This window comes from Grus americana, chromosome Z (assembly GCF_028858705.1).
Source record: "Grus americana isolate bGruAme1 chromosome Z, bGruAme1.mat, whole genome shotgun sequence".
Lineage (NCBI taxonomy): Eukaryota > Metazoa > Chordata > Aves > Gruiformes > Gruidae > Grus > Grus americana.
In genome coordinates, this window is record NC_072891.1 from 3487449 (window position 1) to 3507983 (window position 20535).

A 20535-nucleotide genomic window follows, 5' to 3' on the forward strand; every position below is an offset into this window, starting at 1 on the left:
ATATTTCTCCTGCAAGGCACAGTACTAATTATTGTGTATGATATCGCTTGCAAAATGACATATAAGCAACGCTTGCCACAAACTACCTCTTAGCGTGCAGTGTTTTCTGATGCTTTGGTGATGACTCCAGCGTGAAAGCACAGCAAGCTTGAAAATATCTACCCAGAGCCACGGAGATGTCGGGATGTCTTTGAGACCCAGTGAAAGCTGGACCAACCGCAGCCCACGTGCCGCTTGCCCTGGCTCCCCAACGGGCATCTCAGGTTCATCCATCCAGGTGGCAACATGCATGGACATCCAGACAGCCTCGGGCGTGAAGCTCAAGCCCCACAACCGCTCTGCGGTCCCTGCCCACAGGTATGCTTTTCATCTAACGCGTTGGTCACGAGGAGGTGCCTGCTGGTTATTCCCCCTGAGGAGCGTGGACCACGACCACAAAGGAACTAACTAGTGTTGCAAACTCATCATCCAGGTGTAGCATGTTATAAAACGAGGAATCAGGTGAAAACGGAGACATATTTCAAATAGGAAGAAGGAAAAAAACAGCTCCTTGTGCCACTCGGAGCTTAAGCAGAATTAATATTTTGTACTTAAGAGGCTGCAGGAGAGATGGTGCTTCCCAGTCCTGTTTTTAACCAGAGGACCCCTTGGGAAGGGCCATGGTGGGCTTTGTCCTCAACAAGATGGATCTGTTCCAGCTTTGTGGTTGAGATAGTGACAGAGACCCCCTTATAAGGGGGCCTATAAGAAAGATGGGGACAGACATTTTAGTAGGGCCTGTAGCTATAGGACAAGGGGTAATGGGTTTACACTAAAAGAGGGGAGATTCATACTAGATACAGGGGAGAAATTTTTTACAACGAAGGTGGCGAAACACTGGCACAGGTTGCCCAGAGAGGTGGTAGATGCCCCATCCCTGGAAACATTCAAGGCCAGGTTGGACGGGGCTCTGAGCAACCTGATCTGGTTGCAGATGTCCCTGCTCATGGCAGGGGGGTTGGACTAGATGGCCTTTTAAGGTCCTTTTCATCCCAAACCATTCCATGATTCTATGATACTATGATCACCTCCCGCAACCGCTGTTAAGGTGTGGGGTGCGCTGTCCTGCTGACACGACTCTGCAGGCACTCTTGGTGGTCTAATGGACCACAGTTGGGGAACCCTTGCCCCAAAAACCTCCTGGAAGCTCTGTGGTCTGCTAGATGGGTCCTCCTGGGAGCACAAGCTGGCTCTGCTGCACTTCACAGGCTCTCCGCAGAAAGACATCAATAGCAATTTTCTGCATTTCCAGCAGCCCCTTATTGACCTACTGTTGCAAGTCTTTAAGGAAGATGCCTGAGATAAAATCCATGGGACTGCTTGGCTGCTCTGCATGGGGAGTCACGCATTTCTCTGAGCTACAAGCAATTGCTACAACTCCACTTTTCTTACTGTCACAAGGCACAGGGTGGTGAAAACAGCCAAGACTGGGAAAAATGCAAAGTACAAACGAGGGTGTGGGGGATGAGTAATTACAAAACACTCCACCAGTAAGGCCAGTTTCAGGATTTCTACAATCTGCTCCCATTAGAAGTATCAGCCCCTCGACCCAGGACATCAGAAGGTCAGCTGGGCTGATCCTGCATCCACCAACAAGCTCTGTCAGTGCCACCCTCTCTGAAGGGTTACTGAGACCCTCTTTGGGCATACCCTGGGAGCTAGGGAGGTCAGGTGAGACTTCTTCACCCCTGTCTGGGGATTTGGTGAAGTCTTCAAGTCCACTGAAGGTGCACAAGGTGCCACTAGCCCATGCATGCCATGGAGGGGTCCCTCTTCCCAGTTCTCCGACTGGGGTGGCCTGATTGCAGCCCCGGTGAGAACATGCTGACAGCAAGTCGCGCCGCTCCATTAGGAAGAAGCCATCAACATGGGTCACTGCTGGTCACACAAGGTGCTGCTCAGGGGAGGTGGCACAGGGGGAAGGAGTTCTGGGCTGGAGCTGCTTGTGCTAGCATGGCTGTGTCGAGGACTGTGTCTATAGTAGGCACGTTCCCTATTGTTTTTAGACAACTTGAAGGAGTTTGTCTGGTGGCATCTACTCCTTTTACAGTGACATGCTGCTCTGAGCTGAGGAGGAGACTTCTGCTCTCCTGTTGCCCAACTAGGACTCCCTGGGAGGATGGTAAGAAGAGATTAGTTTGTTTATTGCATCGAGTAAACCAAAATGTTGGTCATCCTCCTTGTCAGGCTCCTGAGGAACTCAGAGATACTTAACAGCAAATTGAATTAAGGCTAGAGGAACAAAACCCTGTACCCAGTCGTGGGAAACTCCTCCTACTCCTTTCCACTGTAGACAAGGGAAACCATGAAACATGACTCTCTCTCCCCGGATCTGGAACAACAGAAGGGATTCCTGCAAAGATGGAAACCATTAAGAGGCAATTACTGGAGACAATGGTGAAGAAAATCTGGTCACTCATCAACCCAGAAACTGCAATCCAACAGTAGCCTGGTGGTTACACATCCCCTGGCTGGAGGTGGGCCTTCAGGACCTGAAGGTGGCCAAGACAGACGGACAGAGCCACCCAGTCTGCGCACACAGGGAGACCGAGCCACCCAGACGGCCGGCTTCATCCTGCCTGGCCGAAGACATAATAACCCTGGGAGAGGAGGATGTGATCTCATCCCAAGGGTCCCGGGGAAACACAAAACATGGAAAGAAACAGTGGCAAGACCATCGCGCTTGATTGCGACGGGCTCCACCCTGGCTCACCGGACACTCTCCGCTTTCCTGGCTCTGCAGAGGGAGAAAGCGCATGGCGGCAGACGCAAATAGTTGTGTTTACATCCCATTGAAAGGGTTTTTGGGAACTAACAATGCCTGGTATGGAGGGCGAAGGAGAAAAACAAAGCCACGCGAGCAGGAGGGACCATCCTGTGAGATGGTATCTAGCTTCATTTCTTTATCTGCCCTAATTGCTTCCTCTGCCTTCTCCATGGGTCCCAGAGAAACGAAGGTGGCATTTCCCCTCCCCTATATAAAATACGCCATTATGGTTTTAATGCAGGGACTAAATGAGTCCCATAGCTTTCCAAGAATATATATTCCTGTACATAAAATACTCAACAGAACAGCTGGGCTCAAAGGCATCGCGTGGCCCTCCTCGTTTTGGTCTGTCCTCATCCGCTCCCAAATAACACCCGATCTCCTTCCCCTTAACTCTGCCCTTTGACCAAAATGATGTCGATTAAAGGGAATTTTTTTTTTGCATACCAGCTGCATTCACAGGAGGGTTTTTGCCAGCACAGCTATAGGGGATCTGCCTGTGTGGGAGCTTTGTGCATGGCTATTTATTTATTTATTGCACGGCAGGCATGGAGGCACGGGGACATCCATCTCTGCTGGGACTGTGGTCCTACAGACACGCACCCATCCCTCCTCTTTGTAGATCCCTGCTCACGCACATCACCTCCTGCCACGGCTCTGAAGGTCCACATCACCCCATGCACCAGTGTACTCTGCTTGCTCCAAATCTCAGACTTTTCTCCCAGCTCTTCCAGGTCTTTAATTCTCCTCTTCTGCGTTCCCACATTTCCCCACTTGTTTGTTGTCCCCATTTCTTCTTTCTTACTGTGTCCCTGATCCCCAGTCTTCTCTTTCTCCCTCCTTCCTCGGCATCCCTTCCCTCCCATGCCCACATCCCTCCTCCCTCCCCCATCCTTTCCCCTACAAACCACTTCCCAGTTTGTCCCAGTCCCACCAGACTGGAGACCAAACCACTGATTTTTGCAGAACCAGATGGGAAGACCAGAAGGGGACTTTTATGAGGAAATAAGTCCCCTTCTTCATAGAGGACTTATTTTCTCTGGTAAGATCTGGCCTTGTGGAGCTGCCTGGGTGGAAGGGTGGCATGGGGTCAGGATCTGGTGCCCTTTGAGCCTCTGCTCATCCAATAAAGGAAAAATTCTGTCTCATTCTCTGACTAGGAGAATAATCTTAAAAATCCTAGCATCTCATTATACTGTCAAAGACCCTTTTTTTTTGACTCAAAAGGCTGATGCTTTTTAAAAAGTGAGAGTGATTAAAAAAAAAACACCACCAAACACGTTAAAAGATACAATTTTCTTTCCCAAACATCACCACCCTCCTAGCTCATCTGACTGCAGCCGGGAAGGTTTTCCTCTCTCTTCCTCTGAAGGAGACAGTGAAAAGGCAGTGCCCTCTTGAAGTTCAGACGTTAATTACCGTGTTAGAATATTTTGCTAAATTACACAGCATGGCCCCAGGAGATAACAGGCACGAAGAGAAGGGAGGGGAGTGGATACCCGTCTACATGCTGCACCGCAGACTCAGACGTGGGGGAAAGGCAATTAGACAGGGAGTATTTATCCTCCCTGCACCACCACCCCGAGGCTTTCAGTTAGCAGCATGTACCAAGGCAGGGAAGTGATGAGAGCGTGCCAATATTTTAAACGATGCTGAAATGGGACCATCTCTGCCAACCAGACTGGAGGTAGGAGACAACTCCTGCAGAGGAGCAACTGTCCTGCCTGCTGCCAGCCTGCTGGGTCTGCTCCCCGCTGTCTCTGTGGGGCTGATTCACCGCTCCTGGGCTGCCCTCAGTCCCCAGGGTCGGTAATAAGACCATAAAAGCATCTGTCTTGGGTCAGGTCAATGCCCACATCTCCCTTGTGGGTGGTGATACTCAGGATGAAACCCCCAGGGTACCCATCCATCCCCAGCAGCAATAACCCACTCACGCTGGAGGGACCTCTGTGAATTGGTCCTGCAGCCAGAGCCTCCTGCACAAAGGAGTTCTGCAGTTTAATTAGCCTCTTTGTGATAAGCCACTTCCCCGGATTTGCTTCGAACCTGCCCCAACAGCCCTGTCCGATGCACCCACAGGTGCTGAGAGTGGGACGGTGCAGCAGCAAGGCTGCTCCCTGTCACCCCTGGAACCCAATTCCCTTGTGTCCAACCTAGGACATCATGGGTGGACAACCAGATAGGTAAAAAAAATGGTTGGATGGTTGGGCTCAGAGGGTTCTAGCTATTGGATTATAACCCAACTACGCCTGGAGACCAGTGATGAGGAGTACCGGTGCATCTATCCTGGCACTTGCCCTGTTTAGCATCCTTATCCATGACCTGGAGGAGGTGAGGAGCATGCTTTTGTGAAGTTTGTAGATGACGCCAAGTTGTGCTCGAGGAGCTGCCATCCAGAGGGACCTCAGCGGGCTGGAGGAAGGACTCAAGAGGAACCTTAAACATTCAACAAGTAAGCCCAGCACAGGGGCATAGGTAAGGGGTGGGATAGGGTTATTAGGGCGGGTGAGAGGGGGCAGAGCCCACCCTATGTTGCTTGCCCTTGTGGGACCCCAATCGGCAAGGTGCCTTGAGAGGACCACAGTGACATTGCCACCTGGTATCTTCTTGAGCTTTAGGTATGTAAGCCAGTTTTTCCACCTCCTTGCTCTGCTGCCATAGACAACTGCTCAGGTAACCTGGCTGTAAAGCCAGGTCTAACTGCTGAATGGTGTCAAAAAACAAACAAATTAATCCAAAGCAGCATTTGACACCAACAACCTTGGCTGAAAGCTGCTTGTCCTGACTGAGGGCTGGCAGGAAGGTGGCAGCTCCAAGGTCCAGAGGCACCTCCTGGGTTGAAGTCCTGATAACATCCACTGAGGATGACATTGAGACACAAGAGGAGCCAAATCCCCTGACGCTACTTATCTGTCCCACCTTCTGCAGATCATGACTATGGGTCCAAGCTGGCTACGACCCTTCCTTCCCTGCAGACCTCAGCCACACCAAGAGCTGGGTCAGGTCGCTCAGGTCTGAGTCTTAACACTTCTCCCCAGCAGCACCAGGGGATGAAGCAGAGAAGGCAGTGAGCTGGGCTGGCCCATGCCAACCCCATTGATACACACGCAACCATGGACAGCACAGAGCTGGATGAAGAAAGGCCAGCTCTAACCATGCTTAGGAAAGAGCTAGGAAAGGCAAAAGTGGTGACAATCAGTGAACAACAGATGGTAAATAACATTATTATCTCTACATTTTCAGCAGTGACAGGGCACTTGTTGCACCAGGCACAGGGTTCTGGAGTGCTCCTGCCCCACTGACGGTTCAACTGACATTTGCTGGTCCCTGGTCTTAACTCATTTTCTACATTTTTGCTGACACAGAAAAGAATATGGCCAGGCTGCAAGAATCAAAATCCCTTGGTGGTTCTTCTGGTTTTGGGAGACGTGCAACGCAAAGTGTTGTTGGTGTGGGGCTGAATGTGGTCCTTGGTGTTTGGGCATAGGGCAGAGGCTTTGGGGCAGCAAGGCTGTCAGCATGTTCACTCCCCACTATCCTGGAGAGGCAGAAGGAGATGTACAGGGACAAATTTGGTGCAGTTTTGTGAAATAAAGTGAGGCCAGAGTTGAGAGCATTGGGCTGTGGGACTGGGAGAAGACAGTGGGACATCCCTCTCGCTTAGACTATAAAGTGTGGGAGCCAGGACAGCTTCCTAAAACTGCTAAAAGTGTTTTCATTGAGCCAGATAAAAGACTTGTGGAGGAACATGGTCCTGGAAGATGCCACCACTGGTCCCATGTGAGGACAGCCAGGGCTGGAAGCAGGCAAGGGCCAAGCCCATGGTGCCCTGGCTGCAGCACCACCATCCCTGGGGAAAGCCTTTCCCTGGGAACAATGCCCTCCTCCAGCTTGCCCTCAATCCCCTAAAGCTCCAAGGGAAGAATAGGAGGAAAGCTCTTTCTTTTATTTATATTTAACTTCTCTGCTTTGTTATTCTTTTCCCAAGCTCCCCAGATTTGATGGCTCCAATAGTCCTCTGGTTCTCATCTGCAAAGGGGCTCTCCGCTGCACACCGTAAAAATCCCTCCTTACCCCTGAACATCTTCAATGCTGATCTGTGGGCTGGGCTTGGGCATCCCATTTCCCTCCTCCAACTTAAACGATACACTATTCCAAGCAGAAAAATGTGTTTTGATCTAAAGCACCACCCAAACTCACTGTGCTCCATCAAACCATTTTAAAGACAGCTGGACTCGCCTTCTACTTCTCTTGGCAAACCATCTCTTTGCCTAAAATCCCAGTGTTGACCCCACCAGACCTTGTGAAGACACTCTCTGCTTGCCCAAATCTTACCCCAAACCCTCACAATGGTTCTGGAAATTAAACTTTTTGATTCTTTGGGGATCCAGCTCCTGGGAGAGGCAGTCACCATGCCAGACACCGTAGACCCTTTCTTCTCGCCCACACCCTGCTTTCCAGCAGGCAGCTCAGGCAATGGGCACAGAGGAGGATGTGGCAGAGCCTCCCAGGACAGGGGCTTGGTGTGGACCACGCTTGTGCCAAGAGGCACAGCCACTCCCTTGTCTCCCAAAACGCTGCCTGGGCAAGGCGGCAGCTCTGACCCAAATTTCCTTTGCTGTGATTAAACACCCATTCCCGTGGCTGACATCAAAACGCAGCGGTCTGCCTGCTTCCCCGAGGACGGTGATGAATGCTGGTTCGATTAACCAGCAAACCCCAGCATTTATCACTCCAGCCTCGCCTGAAATGAACTTCTCTTTTGTTTTTGGTTTGTTTTTTTTTTTTTTTTTTCCCAGCCCACAAAACCAACCCATCCACACTGCTCAATAAATAACACTGGCATTGCCACCCGGTGCCCCAGCCACGTCCCCAGCTTCTCCTCAGTGGACCACGCAGCACCGATGTCCTTGCTGCCATCCTCGCTTCCTCCCACCCAGCCCAGCTCCACAACTTATGATGGTGTTAATAAGCTTTTATTTGGGGGGGAAAGGAGCTGGAGAGAGGAAGCTTTGCAGGGGGGGAGGGAAGACACATTCCTGCCTCAGTCATCAAGCAACTTTCCCCTTCCTCTTGCTCACTCCCTCGCTGACCTTTGGCTGAGTCTGCCAAAGCTACAAAGGAAAAGGGAAAAGGAAAAAAAAAAAAGAGAGACAGAGAAACTAAAAAGCAAGAGGAGCTAAAAGGACAGGCAGAGGGAGAGATGTTATCTCACCTCTGGTAATGATTTATCATCAAAGGATGGGTGGATGGGGGCAGAGGGAGTTAAGCATAACTGGACAGCATGGAGGGGCTCTGCTGGGAGATGCTCAAGGAGGAGGGAGTGAGGAGTGAGGGACTGAAATTGTACACAGGGATGTACACGCTGATTAGCTGCAAGGAGAAGAAACCATGATGAGTGTTACTACACCTTGCAAACCCATCCTGAGGCAAGTGGAGGAATTCCCATGGCTGCCAGCCGGTCCCGAACCATCTTGGCCATGGGGACGTCCCATCCTGCCCGGGGACAGCAGCGCACCGCGCATGCTTCACCCTGTACTACTAGGAAGTTTCCACCATCTCATGGATCACCCTGTGCAAATGTCCCTGCCCTCTCCTAAGTGTGACTGGAAGAGCTCACCACCACCCCTTCTGCCTACAGCCTGGCTTTGGCAACCACCTCAGAGCCTGCCACCTATCACTGCTGACAAATAGGTGGTCCTGTTCCCATGGGTTGGCCCTGGGCATCAGGATTAGCTGACAGCGGCAAGACAAATACCCATCCCAGAGCCATGGAAGAGTAACAGCGTGAGTCAAGGTCACAACCCTGCGGAGCAAGCAGTCACAGATCACCCATTTTGGGGCAGGAGAGCTGAAAGACTCAGGCTCACCCACGTCAGCTAAGCTAAGAGTCTTCTTCTCTGACAAACAACACCCTGGGGACAGAGCTGTCCTGCTAGGTAACAGAGAGATGTATTTTTAAGAACCAAATTTATGCATGACGTCTTGATATAATTAGTAAAGGCTTTTTATGGAGCTGTCCTGCAGCAAAAAATATCCCTGATACCTGAAATTCACATCCTTCCACACACCTCTAGCTTGGGACCGTGTCCCCACGTACCAGCAAGGCAACAAGAGGGACCGTGATGACACAGCAAGGGCAGACAGGAGTGGGCAGGGAAAAATCCTAGCAGAATCAGGACTGGGTTGTGTCACGACTGTGATGGGAAGCAGAGGGGAACGGGGATTTTGCTAGACGCCAAGATCTTCCCCATAAGGTGACACATACCGCTGTGGGCAGAGATTTTGGGGAAGTTAGGCTATTCTTAGCATCCCTCTCCCACCTCCTCCTTTGGATATGTGTGCCTCGTTACAATGCCCTGACTCTTTCTCACTGCTACAGTCACCGTCTGTGAACCCTACCCACAATATTACTGCGAAGACAAAATGTTTAGAATGTGTTTGCATTCAGAGAAAAATTCCCATGCGTGTAAAAAAGTCATCGCTGGCAGTTTCCTTCTCCTTCCCTTGCCCAAGGTCTAGCGAAGAACTTATTTTACAGCAAGTTATTTATGGCCCGACAGAAGCACTACTGACAGTTTGAGATTCACAGCTCCAACCCTGGGCAACAAGGCAGGTTTTTCTGAGAAAGTCTTCTACAGACAGCAGCAGGAAACAAAACCATCTTTAAAACAGGATGGGGGAAAGCCCTCTCCTGCTCTATTGAACATTAACACTTGATTTGCTTTTTCTGTTTGTCCTCACCGAGGTTTCTGCCACCGCCTCAAACCATGGGGAGCTCATGAGCTCAGGCTCTGAAATGTCGCCAACCCTGGTGGCATGGCTGGGCTTCTGGTGCACTAGGTGGGGAGTAAGGACATAGGGGACCTCACCTCTCTCTCTTTCCACCCCTCAGTCTGTCTCATCTATTCAGGTGGCTTCACCTGCTTTTAAGAAGCTTTTTAAGCCCCTTTGGTGGGGATTTTCACAACTTTGGGATTTGCAAACTCAAACGTTGTGTTTGCAAATCCCAACTGTTGGGCTTTGCAAACCCTTGGACAAAGAGGTCTTGCTTGGAGCACGTGCTTTTAATTAGCAGAAACACAATATGCAGGAAAAGCCAAGCATCCCTGCAGATGTAGGTACTTTTGGGGTGAGAAGTGTTGATGCTGGCAAAGCAAACCTCTAGGAATCATAAAGCAAACATCTACAAATCATGGGCATCTCAGCACTGCAACGCAATGGCTTGGCCCGCAGGTGGAGAAGGACAAACTCTGAAGGCATTTACCTCCCTGAGGCAGGTATAAATGGGGCAGACAAGGACTCGAAAGGGCTCTCCGGTGCTGCTCCTCATGGTGCCGAAGACTTCGCAGAGAAAGGTGATGAATCCCAGCCAGCGCTCCACGTCCCGCTGCTGCAACTCCTCCCGCATGGTGAAATCCTTCTGCAAGAGGGACAGAGACAACAGGCTGCATCAGCAAAACCGCATCGCCATGGGAGAGGCAACGGCTGTCTAGAGAGAGAATTAGGAGGAAACTGAAACTCAGGGTGGGGGGAGGAAGACAGACAGACTGACTCTTTAGTAACAGCGGGGAGATTACTCAACGCACGCGGAGTGGCTGGAATTTCAACACAGCAAAGCCACCAGAAAGCAGGTACTGTAGAAATATCACCAACCCCTGCAATAACTGCCACAGCTTGTGCTAGAGACGGTGTCCCCCGTGCCCTGCCCTCCCCCTCAGACACAGGGACTCTTTTCCATATGCACAACCAAGATCGAATAAAAGCAGCAACAAAGACATTAAATAAAATGCAGGGGAAACACAATGAATGCTGGTGGCCATGCCAGGCTTGGTGGTCCAGGTGGACCCACCCAGCCTGTTCATTCCAGTATCTCCAGCAGACCCAGGGTCTGGCCAGGGGCATCCTAATGGCCTGGCTGCTCCCTGGGGTCTCATGAATTTATGGCAGAGACTGGCTCCCTGCCCGATCAGAAGAAGATCAGGGCAGCCTGATCAGGGCAGCCTGGGCTTGGCATTAAAAGGTCACCCTGCTCCTGAGCTGGTGGTTGCCATGACCAAGGATTATCTGAATGACGTGATTTATGGAGCAACATCAGGAGGGAGCGTGCAGCTGCCTCTCCATCAGTCCTGTAGCTGAGGAGAAAAACAGGGGTTTGCCTAAAGGCAAGATATGAAAAGGGATGTGTGTGTTGGGAGTGTGTGGCAAAGAGCAAGGGGCAACACAGAAAAGCAAATAAAAACCTTTGTAGAGGATAGCACAAGAGAGTGCATTGCACTCAGAGCCAAGAGGGTTTCCCTGGGCTCTCAGCAATGCTGCAGAGCTTCTTACTAGAAGCCCCACGCGACTTTGCTTGTCTGTCTCCATAGTGACCCTTCCTTGGTATTAAAAATTAGTAGACACTAAGTAGGGGAAAATTAAAGAACAGGACAAGTTCATTCTCAACACCGTGTTTTCCTAGTGCAGGTTGCACAACATTTGAAATCCAGCAACTAAATAAATTATCTTATAACTTTTTCATCTCAGTTTATTCCTACTGCCTGAGACAAAGGGCTTCGCTGCTGCGAATGCTCCGACCTGCAGCTGCACTCTGCAAAGCCAGGGAGATACAAAAGCCACCACACCAAAGATCGCTCTCATGCCCTGCACAACACACAGGAGATCTTTCTTTTGAAACAAAGGTAGGTAAAGCAGCTGCTAAAGAAAGCCAGGCAAAAGCATGGTAATTATTTTCATGACACAACCAGAAGATCCAAGACAGGAGCTATTTATATGTTTCATTACAAAAGGAAAAAAAAATATATATTTGCATATGCAGGAAAAAGACTTGTAAAATAACCAATGAACTTATTAACCAAACAGTGATGACTAATTCCTCTCTACGCCCATTTCTATGAGGCAATTGCCCAACTGTGTCTGTGACTCCGAAGTCAACCTGCAGCCAAATCCTGCTGGGTCCTTTCAGACTCTCTGGGGGAGTTTGAGGAGTTCGTCCTTTCATTATCCAGCCAGTACCAGGGTGGTGATGGAGGAGAGAGTTATTTGCCTGCTCAGGTTATCACCCCAGGGTTACTGAATTACTCATTCTGGAGTTTTCACTTGAATTTTAATAAAATAAAAAAAAAGTTGTAAAGTCCTCCTGACTACTGAGCAATTAAAAAAAATCAGGCGAGAGTATCCCGTGGCCCTCATCTGCACCAACGGGGACCTTCACCCTCACCGACTGACAGGTCCACCCAGCAGCCACTTCCACCCTGGGACAAAAAGCACCCTTTGAACCCTGGAGCTCCTCCTCGATGCTCTAAAACCTCTGTCCCCTGGCAGCGGCCACCGAGCTGTCCTCTGCATCTCACGCAGCATCCCACTTGGCTTTGGCCCCAAAGCCGTTGTGCCACTCCCAGGCTGGATGGCCCCCAACACTCCCCCTGTCCTGCCTGGGAAGGTCCATGCTGATGTGACTGGGGAGCTGAGCTGTGTTCCGGGATCCCTGGGGCACTCTGGGAAATTCCTAGCAGCTCGGGAAAACCGCACGGTCTCTGCGGTCCCAGATTACTGGGAAAGAATAAAAACCACCGCAGGAAGCTCTCCTCCTTCCTGTTCCTGCTTCAAACACATCGCCCCACTCTGCAGTCTTGCAAGAGAGCAAACTGAAACTTCAGTACTTGCTGTTTTAAAAAAAATATTTTCTGTAAAAAAATCCACCAAACCAACCAACCAACAAACCAACAAAAATATTTCCGTAAAACAACCACCAAACTAAACTGATCAGGCCTAGGATGGGAGCTGGGCAGGAAGGGATGCCACCACCCACCACCCTCTTTCTTTCATCCTAGGGTACCCAGTGGGTGATGCCACCCAGCAGAGACATCAGTGAATACTCTGCCCCTAACTTTGCAGCTGAAGCAGAAGATGCTTGCAAAAGCAAAGGGACTTGGGTCCTCTTCCACCCCCCCCCCCAAGTCACCAAAAAACCTTATGCAGACTTTGATGGACCTCCATGAAGGACAGGAGCAGGGGACAGAACATGGGACGGATGCAGAGGTCACCGTGAACATTTTGACCCAGAGTGTGATACCACAGCAGGAATAATTTTGCTGTTTGCAGCCTCACGTTGGGCCAACTTTCACCAGTAGCTGCAAAGCAACTCCCTGGGAGCAAAAGCGATTGTTTGCATGTGCTCTACAACAGGGGGAGTGATACCAATTCCTTCAACAAAGTAGGAAAAGCACCTTGCCAGATGTTGGAATTACGTTTTTTGCCTACAGGCAACAGTTGGGCTCGCCAGGAGCTGACCCTCCAGGGTATCTGGACTTGCAGCACCAGGGCTCTCCTGAAGCATCCTGAGATACTCATCTGCTTCAGCCCCACAGGGCGTTGCTACAGCAGTGTCACGGTGGGAAGGAGGAAGGTGGCACAGGGAGCTTTGCCCTTAAATTTGGCCTTCAGACAGCAGGTTTGACCAGGACCATGGCATGCGCAGAAGGGCAAGCCAACACGAACGCCGTCCATGCAGAGGTGTCCCACCTCCCTTGGGGGTGCCCATGATTGAGGAGACCACTGCTGTCATCTAGGTAATTCAGTCAACGGATTTATGGGTGCAATTCACCTGGCTGCATGTTGGCTGTGCTCCCAGCAGGACTGGTGACCCATCACACCGAGCGCAGACAACATACAGAGCAACTCAATCACTTCAAAGTGTTTGCAACCAAAACGGATGAGGCAGACCAAGAGCGTGGGAGAGGTGAAGAGCTGCCCAGCAGTGAAGAGCAGCTCAGCAGAGAACAAAACCCATGTCCCATGTGCCCGGGGCACATCCGATGGAGCCATGTCCTGACCCGCAGCCCTCCACAACACTGATGAGAAGCCTTGAGGAGGCTGAAGAGTGCTGAAACCAGACGGCTGGGTCACTGCCCTGCCCAGTGAACTTTATTTGCTCTGGAAATGCCTCACGGAGTTACATAAAAATAACCTGTGGATTGGCTTGCCCCATGCTTAGGTGGTGATGTCAGGGCAGCAAGCAAATTATCTTTCATCAGTTTGGCTGTATTTTTAAACATGAATTGTATTACTAATTTGGGGGTGCCCTAGCCTGTAGATAATCTGGGCACATTTACAGGATGACCTTCCTTCAGCGCCTCTAGTTTAAAATAACATGGATTTATACCAGGTAGCAGGGTTGACCTCCCTTCTCTGCCTGGTTTGGGAGAAGAGTTCATTGGGAAACCATGCGGCAAGTGGGGGGATGCCAAGGGGACCTCTAAAGAGGTCTCAAACAGGACAAGTATGGGGCATAAACCAGAAGGCTAAGCATGTTCATCACGTTGGGCCTCACCACATGTGATGGGTAGGTCAAGAGTGTCTTGTGCTCATGCATGATATGGATGGGCCATCGCTCATCCCACCTTTTGACATCCCGCATTGGACCCCTTTCTAAGCTTGGCTTTCTTGAGCTGAAGCTCCTGTTGAGCTTCTGCCAGCAATGGAAACAGAAAAAACCTTTGTCTTGGGGCTCTCTACTCTTGCACCCAAGTCAAAGCCCAGCATTCATCTCAGTGTAGATGCAGCTAATGCAACACTATCCCTTCCTGGCCCAGGCACGAGACCTCTCCAAGACCAGGACCAAGCTAGAGGAGCCAAGAGAACTGGCCACTCCATGGGAGAGGAGGAAAATTCCTTCTCTATCATTTTTAGTGGGCAGCAGAGTCAAGTGGGATGAGAAGCAGCATTTTGCCATCGAATATAAGCCCTTGCTCCAACCCAGACAGCTGCAGCTGAAAACTCATCTCTTGGGAGTTCGCCACACTTTTTTTTAAGATGAGTCCCAAATAACTGTGCCCCAGATCTGGGCCCACCAACTCATGGCTGACTCTGTCCGTAGCAAGTTAGAGGGCAAAAGTTTAGTGTGGGATAAAAATGAGGGTTAATTTAAGCATTGCCACCTTCTGATGGAAAAAAAAAAAAAAGACACATTTGGGCTTGTTGCTCTGTAAACACAGGGCTCTTCCTCTGGCAGCTCTGCTGTTTACTCAGTCATTGTCAAGGAGGCAGGAAATACTGAGTCAGAAATACTGCACAAAAAGAAATATATAACACTTAGATATTAGTGCTAGGCGCTATATAAAAAGCAGAGAGAGGCTGTGGTAAATACTTGCTCTTACTGACAATGTGCTACAAAAGGTTGGAACCTTAAATGGCTCTTTGGAAAGGGCCTGAGACAAATAAAATGGGTTGGAGGAGGGAGCTGGCGGGTAGAGGCTGGGACATCATCTGTCCCTTGTTGCTCTCCTGGAGGAGCGCACCCTCCACCTGCTCCCTCCCTAAACCCTCCTAGAAAGGGCTCCAATAAATGACATTTTGCACGCTTAACGTTGCTGCATTATTCCCTGTTTATAATTTAAATAATACTCATATTTATGTCCTGGCTTGGAGGAGGCTCTGGAGCGCAGCTTTGCTTTCTGGGGAGTATAACCCAGTGAGATGAGTAGTTTATGGCACTGACGTGCAGAAGAGGCTCAGAAGGTGCTGGAGAAAGCTATGTTAGTACCAGAAGCTGATCAAACACCTCTGTCAGTGGATGCTCAGGGTCTCATTGAGCTCCTCTGAAGAAGAGCTGTCACCCACAGTTTCATCAAGAACATCTCACTCCACATGGACACCACTACACAAGCTGCTTTGCTGTACCAAACCACTGGAGATGGTGGGACACAAGGAGGGACCATCAGCTCTTCCGTGGGCTCTGCTCTTCCTCTAACCACCCGCAGCAACACTCCCAGCCTCTCTGCATGCACCCTGCTGACATTCCCCGAGGACTGAACCATAATGAGATCCCACCACACACCATCCCTGCCCATGCTACTGCCAGCCCATAAGACAAAGCAGAGTAAGACAACGACAGAAAACCTGCTTTGAGCCAACAGCTTCCACGCAGGACTGGACAATCACAGCACAGGAGACTAAGATTTATTTCCAGTCCTGCATGGGTTCCCATCACCTCTGTACCCTGATTTCCCAGCAGGCAAATGGGAACGATTTACTCATCTTCCTCTGCAAAGTGCTTTGGGGCATGTGACTGAGACATGCAAATCATGGCAATTATTATTACTCCAACAAAGGAGCTATTGACATTTAAAGGAGATAAAGCTTTTAAATTACAGATGACACCCTGTGCCCAGCCTTGCAAAGTCCCCGCTTCACCCAGCCATGAGGTAGTTCACTCCTACAGACTTTTATCATGTCGTTTCCTCCAAGTTGGATCTGCACCAGATGAACGCGCACTGGCTTCTTCTTGGGGTGTTTTGGCCACTTTGGGAAGAGCAGCAAATCCTCCCAGTGGCCTTCAGCATAGACCTGGTTTCATGATGGCCACAGCTCTGTGAACATTTCTAATCACAGAGGTCTCCAAAATGCATTGCATGGTGAAGGTCCAGGTTACCAGGACAGTGACCACCAGCCCATGGGCACCTATCCCCCGTCATCTGACCACCAGACAATATCTAACTTGCATTAAATGCCACTGACCAATTCTATGAGAACAACTCACTGAAGATCCTGCAGCCATCAGACAGACACAAACAGTGCTTATTCCACTCAAAAGGATTTGGGCAGGAAGGGGAAAGTAAGGTCATAAAACTCCTGGTTCTTCTAAAGAAGATGCTGAGCAGACTCCTAGGATTAGGAACATCCATGAATTTTAAATTCCTCAGGTTTGGGTAACTGAGGCAGCTGATAACCAGAGCCAAGAGGAGCTGTGGGTACTTCCCATGTCTCCAAACACCCCGAGGTGACCAAGCGGGTGGTCACTTGAACCTCCTGCCCCCTGGTCTCACCATGACCTCTCCATCTGGCTCCAGATCTGGGATCAACAGCAATTACCCACCCAACGTGGGTGTCTCACAGCTTGAGCCAGCAATATCTCTGAGGTCCTTGGGGGCTGAAGAGGTGCAAGCATTTAATTATTGATATAGTTGAGGTTTGAAGCACCCATGTGGGAACATAATGATGGATGTGAAACAGAAAAGCATTGCTGTTAACCTAGCAGTTGCTAGAGGTCTTGGAGCACTGTCTCAGTGGAAGCTCTGAGATGACCAGAAGGATGAAGTAGCATGGTCCACACACCACAAACAGCAAACACTGTTTTGTCCTGGTGTAAAAATCTTCTTTACTGACCCTCTGAGTGCAAAGAAACCAGAGTGAGGAGAAGAGGCAGCCCAAAGGAAATCCTCTGGTCTCCTGTTATCTCCTTTTCTCTCATGGAGGGGAAAACATGAGAACTGAGATGTGGCCACATCCTGGGAAGACAGTGTTCCACAGGTCAGCAGAGCTTACCGCTGAACTGAAGCAAATCTCATTTCCACCAGAACACATTCGCACCTCCACTGACTTATCAAGGCTTATACCATCGTATCACAGGACTGTTTCTCCATACAATTTTCAAGTGGGGTAACGCACAGAGCAGGAACACTCTGGAAAAGAGAGTGGGATGCTCTGGGAGCTCCTGTTGCTCCACTAGAGGATGTTTGCCAGCACCTCCTCCAGCAGTACCCAGGTGACAGAGTTGTCTTCCTTGTTACTTAATTTTTATTGCTACCCTTCCTATTTAATACCTTTCTGGATTCCCAGACACATGCCAGGGTGTCAGCTCAGCTGGATAACAGTGGTCTGTCACCACTTTAGAGTCCTGTTGTCCCATGAACCCAGGCACAATCACACAGCAAAACGTCATCGCCTGTCCCAGCCAGACTTTACAGTGAGCAGAGGGACACGGACACACGGACATAAGGAACTAACGATACCTAAGAGCCAGAAGGCAACCCCTTGGTTCCATGGAGAGGAACTGGTGGGGAGACAAGGGAACCACGTAGAAATACAAATCAATTTCCTTGCTGGGTTGTTGTCAGAGCATTTTTTCAGACACCTCATGGCTGTAATGCCTGGAGGAGGCAGCTCCCACTTGGCAGGCTTGCTCCTCTGGAGTGTTACAGAAGATCCTCATTATATTTGTTCAAGTCCTGGTGCTGTGGGAACCCTGCGGCAGTGACGTGCCTTTTGCCTTTGCAAGCGTGCGTGGGAAAACCTCGCGTTACCTTTGGGTGTTGGGAGGCACTGCAAGTCCTCTCCTGGGCAGCCATTCCCCGAGACGGGGCAAAGCATCCATGTACCCAAGAGCATCCTGTCCCCGGGACAGCAATCCCCTCCCTGCTACATGGAGGTGGCAGGAAGAGAGGGGATCGAACACAGCAGATCCCTGCCCATCCCAGCGCCTGAAGCAGCGCTGGCACCCCCACTGAAAGGAAACATATTAATATAAATCTCCCAGCCCATGGGCCGTGTTCCCCAAAGCATGAGCTCAGTGTAAAATCATGCTGGTTTGAAGAAATCCCCCAAACAAGCGTACAGGGGCTGTTTTATATGGTTGGGGATGGTTTGATGGGCAGTTTTCAAGCCCTTCCCTGCACTGGGACAAGGTCAGAGCCTCAAAACCGTGCCTGGCATCCACTCAGAGGTCACTTCTGTGCCTGAAAAAATGCCCATCCCGTGTGTAACGCCAGCTCAGGGCAATGACTGGGACCTCAATAGAGGCTGATGAATGGATCCTGCTCGCAAATGCCGCAGCCGGAGAAGCCCATTGTTGCAGTCTGGGGAGATGCACCAGGGACCAGCTGGATTTTGTCAGCAGGCTGCATTCTTATTTTAAGCTCTGCACGTGCAACGTGTCCTCTTCATAAGGCAGACGTGCCGAGGGGACTATGGCGACGGGCCAAGTTTGCAAAGAGGGATATAAGAGGAGGAAAAGTGGCCGTGGAGGCAGGTGCTGCTTCGTCCAGGCACCCTGGCTGGAGAAATTCAGCTTGCATTTGAAATGAAGCTGTGCCCATTGAAACGCCAGCCTGTCCATGGATGAATGAAACCAGGCAGGGAAAAAAAAGCAGGCAGCTAATCCTGTCTGCCGTCGGGAGCTTTTCTGTACAGGCGCTCCTGGTTTACATCGGCTCAGTCCTAGGAGGGATTTTCCTGAGTGCCCGGGTGCTGGCTGCAGGATGCTTTCCCTGCAGGATGCTAAGACCTTTCTAGCAAGTACACTCTTGGTGGTGCTTCATCATGGGGTAGGACCATCAGTCTGCTGAAGCTGGCCATGGAGTTCAAGACACTGATGCTTGACCTCTGCTTCTCTGCAAGCCAGGACCAATGGATGAATGAAGCCCCAGTGGCTTCCCCCATCCCCGAAACCTGCCCTGAAGTGGAAGCCCCTGAGCTGGGTGGTGCAGGGAAGTGAACAATCTTTGGATGGACCTAAATGCACACAGATGTCTACAAACAGGTCCAAGAGGCATGGGGCATTATAGAAACAAGAATGGTTTGCGTTGGAAGGGACCTCTAAAGGCCATCTAGTCCAACCCCCCTGCCATCAGCAGAGACATCTGCAACCAGATCAGGTTGCTCAGAGCCCCGTCCAACCTGGCCTTGAATGTTTCCAGGGATGGGGCATCTACCACCTCTCTGGGCAACCTGCGCCAGTGTTTCACCACCTTCATTGTAAAAAATTTCTCCCCTGTATCTAGTATGAATCTCCCCTCTTTTAGTGTAAACCCATTACCCCTTGTCCTATCGTTACAAGTCCAACTAAAAAGTCTGTCCCCATCTTTCTTATAAGCCCCCTTTAAGCATTGAAAGGTCGCAATTAGATCTCCCCAGAGCCTTCTCTTCTCCAGGCTGAACAACCCCAGCTCTCTCAGCCTGTCTCCATAGCAGAGGTGACCTCTGACCATTTTTGTGGCCTCCTGTAGACCTGATCCAACAGGTCCATATCTTTTGTGAACTAAGGACTTCAGAGCTCCATTATGGCCAGAGAGCTCAACTTTCTCCTTTAAAAGAAAGAAAAAAAAAAAAAAAGAAAAAGAAAGAAAGATGGATGCACAAAAACACGGTGGGTGGGAGAGCACTGGGGGTCTTGCGGGCAGTCGGCCAGATTCATTGTGGGATGTGTTTTCCCTTCATCTGCCCAGAGAATGAACCACATGGGCGAGGAGGGAACTGGAGGAGTTAACAGACTCCCAGCCAGAGATATTTGTGGCACCCAGAGTTCGTGTAAAGTTTCATACCGGGACCCTTTTCTAAATTCTTTCGGTCATGGGAGAAAACATTGCAACTGTTTAGTCTGCAGGGAGGTGGTGGCTCTGGCCCAGCACTCAACATCGCTGAGCAAACATGCTGGAAAGCAAGGGGGCTGACAACCCTCTTATCTCCTCTGCCTGCTTTTCACCGCGTCCCTCCCACCGCCATGGCCAAGCATCTGATGGGCGTTGGGTACTGGTGCCGGAGCTCCCTGCTGGAAACGCAGCTCCAGGCTCCCTGTGATGGGGGACAAGCGACCACCAAAAGCTGGGCCTTGGAGGTGAAGTACCAGTCTGCTAAAAAATGTTATTTACACAAAAGAGCTCAGAAAATCGTTCTCATAGGCTAATATTTACAAACCCTATGAAGCCAGGGAGCTTCTGCTATAGCAAATGTTGTATTTGGCTATTTTTTTTAAATGGATATAAAAGATGCATTAAACCTTTCTGCTCATCTCCTGAAGCATGCAGGTACAGAGCATGCTACGATGCCTCCGAAGCTGCCCATCCATGCTGGAAAAGCTGAGATTACAGAAAAGAGCTGCAGAAAACAGCAGAAAACTGCAGAACCCCTCAATCCTTCCAAACTTTCTGTCTCTAAAGGGATGCTCATGTTTA

At 50.2% G+C, this 20535-nt stretch overlaps 1 protein-coding gene across 5 annotated transcripts in view; it reads right to left on the bottom strand.

Moving 5' to 3' along the window:
* Window positions 1–20535, bottom strand: part of CTIF (cap binding complex dependent translation initiation factor) — a 149413-nt gene that overhangs the window by 10601 nt on the left and 118277 nt on the right. For all 5 annotated transcript variants that reach the window (XM_054810078.1, XM_054810079.1, XM_054810080.1 and 2 more), the window contains one exon: window positions 10074–10229. In XM_054810078.1, the coding sequence (XP_054666053.1) occupies window positions 10074–10229 (156 nt within the window). The remainder of the gene's footprint in view (window positions 1–10073; window positions 10230–20535) is intronic.